This window comes from Perca flavescens, chromosome 5 (assembly GCF_004354835.1).
Source record: "Perca flavescens isolate YP-PL-M2 chromosome 5, PFLA_1.0, whole genome shotgun sequence".
Taxonomy (NCBI): domain Eukaryota; kingdom Metazoa; phylum Chordata; class Actinopteri; order Perciformes; family Percidae; genus Perca; species Perca flavescens.
Window position 1 is genome coordinate 21,721,058 of NC_041335.1, and position 8,507 is coordinate 21,729,564.

The 8,507-nt window shown below is 39.4% G+C and overlaps 1 protein-coding gene across 1 annotated transcript; it reads right to left on the bottom strand.

Annotated features, from left to right (window-relative positions):
• Positions 1-4,015: 4,015 nt before the first annotated feature.
• Positions 4,016-8,233, bottom strand: elovl7a (ELOVL fatty acid elongase 7a). The gene is made up of 8 exons (XM_028578752.1): positions 8,107-8,233; positions 6,119-6,208; positions 5,734-5,924; positions 5,074-5,154; positions 4,859-4,915; positions 4,618-4,723; positions 4,375-4,511; positions 4,016-4,277 (listed from the first exon to the last, which is right to left on the bottom strand). The coding sequence occupies exons 2-8, from the start codon at positions 6,180-6,182 to the stop codon at positions 4,029-4,031; spliced, it is 885 nt and encodes a 294-aa protein (XP_028434553.1). The 5' UTR covers positions 6,183-6,208; positions 8,107-8,233; the 3' UTR covers positions 4,016-4,028.
• Positions 8,234-8,507: the final 274 nt, after the last annotated feature.

An 8,507-nucleotide genomic window follows, 5' to 3' on the forward strand; every position in this document is an offset into this window, starting at 1 on the left:
TTTGGTGGCGCAATCATTATGTACCACTTAAGTGCAGAGGGACGTACTGATATCAAGTAGGCAGGTCAAGTGGCCAGTTAGCTCAGTTGGTAGAGCAGGCACACATATATAGAAGTTTATTCTTCAATGCAGAAGGTCCAGGGTTCAAGTCCAACCTGTGATGGTTTCCTGCATGTCTTCCCCCTCTCTCTCTCCTTTCATGTCTGAATTGTCCCATCATTAAAGGCGGAAATTCCCATTAAAAAAAAAAAATTAAATATAGGAAAAAATAGACAGGTCAGTGAGCTCTTTGCACAGTCAGTGTACCGATTACTGGGTGTAACATGATGAAGAGGGGAAAGCGTGTCAAAAATTAGGGATGCATTGAATCCAGATTTTTGGAGTTTGGCTGAATACCGAATCCACTGGTTAAGATTCTGCCGAAACCGAATACCGAATCCTACTCCCATCCTCAGTACATTAAAGACATGAGACAAATCGGCATTGCAAACTGAACATGTAGCTCGACTTGAATGGCCTTCTTTTGACTGAAAGTACTGCCAAACAACACTTTTTCTGCTCACAAGTTCCATTTTCACTTTGTCCCAGCCTACTGCATTGAACAGTCCACATACATAAACACCTTCCTGTAATCAACGGCGGCGTCATTATGTCGACCAGCGTAGTGCAAGCGTAGGGTTCGGTGGGAAAAAAATTCTAAGGTTTGGCAGAAACCGAACCCCGTCAAAAAGCTCAATATTCGGCCGAATCTGAAGCCGAATCCTGGATTTGGTGCATTCCTGGTCAAAATACTTGTTTGCATAAGTATTCACCCCCTCCAAAGTATTTAGTGGATGCACCTTTGGCAGCAGTTACTGTACATCCTTGAGTCGATGTGGAAAGGTTTATGGAGGTTTTCACATTGCACTGCCCCCCCATTTGTTGAAAAACTGCTCAAGCGTTGTCTGGGTCGGTCACAAATGAGATCTGGACTCTCTGGGACATCACATGTTGTTCTTGAGCCACTCCTGTGTAGCTTTGGTTTCATGCTTGGGCTCATTGTCTGGCTGGAAATCAAATCTTCTCCCAACTTGCAGGATATACATTTAATTAGTGTCCATGATTTAACTTAGAATAAAAATTAAATATACAGTATATCCATATCTCCAAAATTGAATAATGTATGGTTGGGTAGGATAAAAATATATTTCTCCATTCTGGAAACACAAACAGTTTAGAGAAACATGCTTTTCACCTAACAGCAGCAAAATACAATTCAGTGTATTATTCTGTAGATCAGAGAACCACAAACCGGTACAGTCAATATTCTGAGATTATAATGGAGCGTTGCTCAATAAAACATTCAACCTAGGTGCTTGGTTAGCTCACCTGGTAGACCGGGCAACAATATATAGAGGTTTACACCTCGACGCGGCGGCCCGGGTTCGACTCTGACCTGCAGCCCTTTGTTGCAGGTCATTCACCCTCTCTGTCTGCCCTTTCATGTCTAAGCTGTCTTCTAGAAATAAAGGCCTAAAATGCCCCAAAAATCTTAAATAAAAATACATTCAACCTGATGACTTACGCCAGGGAAGCCATGCTTTGTCATGAATGGAAAATTAATTTTATCTATTGTCATGTGTGGTACTCCATCTTACTATAACGCACTGAAAACTGTACACTGCAAACCTTCTCTAGTCGCAGTTTAATAGTGCCTCCTACTGGTGAAAATAGCTCAGCACAGTCACGTCAAAGCATCACTTCTATTAAAATATGAATTTATCAAAGCCAGCATTGATCTAGATTAGAGTTGCAAAATTCCAGGAATATACAAGGTTCAAACTTTCTATTGAAATTTACAGGAATAAAATTGAAATATAGGCGTTATCTGTTCTGGCTGTAGGCCATTTACCATGTCACATGCAGATAGAAACTAAGCTTTTACCAAATCATAAACAAATAATTCATTAATTTGCCAAATGCATACAATGTTAAATGTGCCATTTGGTAAGTAAGCAAGTTAACTAATGATGAAAGATACTGTGGGGCACTTTGGGTTTAAAGTGAACAAGTCAAAAAAATGTTTTACAAAAAAAAAAAAAAAAAAAATATATATATATATATATATATATATATATATATATATATATATATAATAAAATAATTAGGTTAATTAGGTTCATTAAACCTCAATTAGCATACTCTATAAATATACATGCAAAAACTAGCAGGAGTGGTGTTACCAAACTGCTTTGCTTTAGGGCTTCTATTGAAATATCAAAAATATATTTACTCCAATAATATCAAACTTACCTGAAGGCATGTCCTTTGGCTCAGACAGTGCAGTAGTATGGCCTGCACGTGACAGGCCAATGCACTGTGCATGCAGAGGGTTGTAACAAAGTTCCTGTTAAATGGGATGCTGGCACATTATCTGTACAGTGTAGTGCTGAATGTAGTGCATGGTTACACTCAGACTGTAGGTTACAATTCAATGAGTAGACTTAACTAAAACATGGCACAATACTTTATGTGCATGCATCTCCCTCTCCCCTCTAAATAAGAACCATTTTCAGTTGAAATTGTGCAAAAATACCTGAGCTCAACTTTACGTGGACGTTTTCCAAATTAAATCTGGTTTCTTAAATATTCTGCCAGCTTTCTTTGTATCCACGTGAGGTGTTCAACTCTCAAACTTTCACTACTGAAATTAACATAAAAGCAAATAAGACAATTTATAAAGTACATTTGACCATTTATTGTCATATAAATACATATAAAATAGACATTTCATACAATTTCTTACAGTATTAATATAACTATTGGTGTAATAAGGGATCTGAAAAAAAAGTTCACCCCCATTTGTACTCAATGTACATCTGTAAATCTTTAGTGTCAACATGGGCTTGCACCTGAATAAAAAGGTGGAACCCTTTCCACATGGAGCTCAATCCTGTGTCCTCAGTCACCAAAGGAGCATAGTGTTACATTCACTTTTCTCACTTAAGATCATAATAACTACTCAACAGACCTCAGTCTAAAAGGTACAACCTTACTCCGGCTGCCTGAAAACCTCTTTAGCCACAGAACTTCAAACACATGAAGCAAAATTACTTAACGGTTTTCCGACCGGTTGGCTAAATAGTAAATCCATGTAAAATATGCATATACTATATGTTCTATAATACAGTGTAATTTTGCAATAAGGAAGTAGTAAAACTCCAGCTCTGGATCCTACAAGAACCACAGTGGCCCATTAGCCTTCCTCTCTGGCATCAGTCACATCGTTGCTTCATAGGAGAACTATTAAATCAGGAGAACAAAAGTAATCTACTGTATAAAGATAGCCCTTTTCACTGAATGTCCGTACCATCAGCAACAGTTGTGACGAGAAGCGGGTGTGAATATGTGATCAAAACTATTTTAAAAAATAGACACCTTGTTGTGCATGCATGCAACCATTTAACATGTATAGCCTGAACACCATTTTGAAAATATTGACTTGGAACGGTCAAAGTAATTTTTTTTTTTTTTTTTTGGCCAGGTGAAAGACAACTTTTCAGTGCACAACTTTAAAAAAAAAAAACCTTAACTGGATTTCCTGAAAAGTCTTAAGATCAAGTCACAAATGTTAAAACGATATCATTAGAAGCTTTTTGAGGAAGCCACGTTTGACTGTATAGCCGAGGGTCCCACAGTCTTACCATAGGTGAAGCCCTATAGTCCGTGTGAATAGTGAGAGTTGATTTCGGACACTTGAAATTCTTTTTAAAACCATACTGTAACAGAAAGGAGGGATATTTGGAAACTTCATAGCAGAACTTGGGCTTTACCTTCATTGTAAACAAACAAACAAAAATATATACAAGATAAAACCCTTCAGCTTGAGTCAATAAACCTCTTAAATAGAGCTTTGGTCATTAAAGATTGTCTTTGCAAGTAGAAAACAGAAAATACAGTCCAAACTAATGGGGTTGAGTCCCACTGCAGTAGTTTGCTTACATAAATGAGGTCCAACCCCCCTCCCCATCCCCCTCCCCCAGCCTGCATCACTCATCTTTTTCATGACTGGCGTTTCCATTCATAACTCCATTGCTGTGGTGCGCCCATGTCTGATTCTGCAGTACTTTAGGCAGCCTCTTGCCCTTGGTGTAGGCGTGGTACCAGAAGTTGAGGAAGAGGAACAGGAAAATCAGGCCGTACGAGCCGATGATGTAGACAAAGATGGGGAACTGGTAGGCGCAGTGCTTTGTGAAGAAATACTGGGAGATGTGGCTTGTCACCATAACAAACTGGATCTGGGGAGCAACAAGAAAGAAACATTGATTCTACTGTCAAGATTCCCCACAAGTCTTATTCAAAAGTGCAAGATTTACGTCTGACCGCCCAACATACCAGCTGAATGGTAGTCAGGTATTTTTTCCACCACAAGTACTTCTGGTAGTTTGGGCCCAAAGCAGTCAGGCCGTAGTAAGAGTACATGATAACATGGACGATACAGTTAAGCAGGGCGTGAAATGTCCCCATCCCACCTGGAAGGAAAAAAGTGAGTGTATTAGGGATAATGCCACAAAAAGTTAAAGAAATGTTTAGTGATGAAAACTATAGCTTGTACACTAAGACAGGAGGAAATCCTACCTGCAGAAAACCGAACTCCAAACCACCAGGTGAAGGGCATGATTGAGTGATGAAAGAGATGAAGAAATGTCACCTGGCTATTTTTCTTTCTCAGCACAAAGAAGATCTGGAAATAAAGATTACTCAAAATGATTGACAAATTATAGACTTAGCTGTGTGGTGAACTGTCAGAATCTAGTGCAACACACTACATAAGTAAATAGGTTCAACTCAAATGCCTGACAGTGAACTTGCCACTTACCGTGTCCAACATCTCAATGAACTTTGAGAAGTAGTAAAGCCAGCATGTTGACGCCATCTAGAGGAGACATAATATTTCAGTACTGGTTTAAAAAAAATAAAAAAAGTTTACTACATGTGTTCAATTAGATGCTGAGATTACATCCCACTCTGTAAAAAAATAAATAAATAAATAAATTAAAAAAAAGAAGAAAAATAAAAAAAAGGGTTTCTTACCCTCAAAGCCTGTGGAGAATCAGAGTAGTCGACCGGGTCACAGTGAAAAGAGTAGCCAGTTCCCCATCCGGACATCACAAACTGAAGATAACAAACCATGCAAAGTGTGGTTAATCACAAGTAACTGGCTGTTAAAAAAAGAAACCGTACCTTTTAAAAAAAAAAAAAAACTCTTTAGATAAATTTGTCTCAAATTCTTTGGTTATAATCTTGAATAGTTGCTGTTCGAGCTTAACGTTTGACTGCAATACACTAAATCTACAGTGTGTCGGTAGTATTTCACAATAAAATGAATCACTCTGAAATCAATAAGTATGGTTGGGATACCGATTACGTTGGAAATGCAGTACAACGGAAAAAATGAAGTATGTCTCGACAAGAAAGATGTAGGCAAAAGTTAGTCATGTTGAAGTCACGCAGCTCTTTGGCAACATTTGCAGAACACAGTGCTGGAAAGAAAACACCTGCAGATCTGGTTTAACCTCACATCAATAGTCAAGTTAAAAAAAAAAAAAAAACCTTGAGTCAATCCGCATTGCACAAGACTGCCTATAGCATGTGTCATGGCTCTGTTAACAATAGGCTCAGCAACGCAAGAACCAACTCCACTAGGAGAACACCACTATATAAAATCTTATATTGAAGCAAAACACGTCTCACCTCATAGCACATGTAGAGCGAGAGAGCCACCACGCCGAAGTTGTAGACGATTAGAACTCCTTTGAGGTCGAAGGCTTTGCGGTTCTGCATCATCCGAGGCCCCAGCGATGTGACAAAGTAAATGTACGCTGCGATGACGATTGTTTGGGGGAGAGGAGAGGACATAAGGAACCAGGTGTCTGTCCGCCGGTCTGTAACCCAAGATTGTTGACAGGTTTGGGAGATCAACGAGGTTCAGATCCAGAGAAAAGTGTGCAATGTCAAAGCAGATTCATTTACAGAAACAAATCCAAAAGTGATACTGTAGGATTTAAAAAAAATAAAAAATAAAAAACAAACAACAACAACATACCATGGAGGTCACCTGGAATGCTGAAAGACTCACCTGCATTTTGGATGAACTCATCATACATGAGTGCGGCTGAGGACTTTATTTTATCAAATTCCATTTTCAGGCAAGATTCTTGCAATTTACCTGGAAGAGCAAAGGTTAGAAAGTCAGTTTGAACCAAACAAGGTTCCCTGGCATTTTGGATAAGAAGCCAGTGACATTTGTGTCCCAAGAAAAGCAAAAATTTTGGGACATTTTCAAAAGCTGAGCAAACACTGCATTTAAGTAATTTTGACTAGAAGAAGAAAAGTAAGTTTCACATTGAGGAACTATCAAGGTAACTAATAGTTAGTAGAAACTCCCAACAGGTAGTAAGCCTCTCCCAAGCAACTGCTGCAAAAGTTCAATGAAACAACCGTACCATTTAAATTGCTCCACATGCAACTAGTTTCATTTCAGTATGTAATTTTAACATCTGAGCTGTGCTCAACTCAGATTTCCATTTGCTTAAAACAGCCATGGCTGAAACAGTGGACTGTATAGATTGAAGAAAAAAAAAATGCCACTCAGCCAGTCTTTGCTGCCCCTCAAAGCATCGGAGGCAGACAAAGCCAAGAGTGTACGGGGAGTACAATGAGTAGCAGTCAGCGTCGCTGTTTCCAGAGAAACAATGACCAGAATTTATTTCAAACATGTATACATGGCTAATGGTCTATAAATAAGTGTTGCTCAGTTACAAGATAGTTATTTTATTTTTATTTTTTTAAAAAGCACTCATAAAACCATGCTGCCTTGACCCATGCTGGGCATCTTACATGATGATACGAGTGAAACTCATTTCCCCAGTGATGCTGGCACCAGGACCAGCAGCCTTTAGTCATGACTCAGTAGTAAAATGTTGATAAAGTTAAAAATCAAGAATTTGTCTATGATGCATCCCATAAGTTTCTGGCAATGGGGTGGTGTCTGGCAAAGTTACACTGAGATAAAGGTTCACAATGACTGGCTTGACTGGTTTAAGATACGTGTGTAGTTTGGAAATAGGCCAAGGGTAACGTCCCTTCTCAGGGGCTTCACAAACGAAATCTTATCAACTCCATATAACCATACCAGTAAGCTTATTTGTTTCTAGAAGAGCAGTGTGCCATTGTTGAGGGAGTGTGAAAAAATGTAGGCTAATTGAATAAAACGCATCACCCCTAGTCTGCCAAGTGCACACAGTACATAACCCTACATGACAGGTTTTTAAGGTGTGTTATACCTGAATGCAACGTAAACGAGAAGGCACGGGTAAGTCATTGGGTGAAGGTGAAAAAAAAAAAAAAAAAAAGGCATGGCTGTCTGGAGTTTCTACACTGAAGACATGTCAAGCCTAGATACGCAAATTAACATTATAGTCAGGGAGCCTGATGTAAAGGCCGCTATTCCTATGGGACACTCATTTGGTTTAGTACCCTAAATGTCTGCATGTAAACTCTCACGTTTTACAAAAGATAAAATCCACGTTTCAGTAAAATATAGTCCTACAGCATCCCAATCCGGTCACAATCAGAGCCATTCAGTAACTGAGGCAGACTTATTGATGCGATATAAACAGGTTAAAACACTGGATACTACCATTAACCAGCCATACCTCCTCACAAAATAAAACATTACATTAAATTGTGTGTAGAAGCCATTCATGTTTAGGGTCCTGTAAAGAGACTAATATTAAATTAGGTGCACCATTTGATAGGCATCAAAATAAGGAATGCATAGGCTAGTTTTCTTTTTGTTTGTTTTTTCATGTCACTTAGATTTCAACACAAACATCTCTGCAATCCTCCAACAAGTGGTCTCCTTGAGGACCAGGTGAAAACAGATCCGACAGCTATCATCCAACTCACAAGACAGGAAGTGTTTTAGTAACGTTTATCACGGGCACGCTTTCGCGTCGACGCACCGATGTTGTCAAGACTTTAATTGGAAAATCTTCAGTAGTCTTATGGGTTGTTTTTAATCACTTGACTCCGATTCAGTTCAGGAAAAGTCAAACTACTCACGTTTCGCTACCGCTGCCACTCGCCAAAAATCCTTTTGGTCTGTCAAATTGCCAGTATCCAATCTCCCGGCTCACCTGCAGCTGCCCAACAGGTGTGCTTCGTTTTCTGTTCACGCGCCGATACAGCGCGAGCTCCTCCCTACTTATTGGAGCCCCCGGAGGGCGGGGTCTGCTCTCAAGCCACGTTTCTTTGTTGCTGATTGGCCAACTCGTGGTCCAACAATTCTAGTTCATTCTTGAGCGATGCCTCATCGAAAGCTGTCGAGATTTAGTACAGGATATACTCCTACAACGGTATTAATCATTGGTTTCAGTACAAAGAAAAGGAGCAGCAGCTTTACAGTTAGTGTTGTACATACCACCCCCAATCCACAGAAAGATTACAGAAGTACGTGAAAGAAA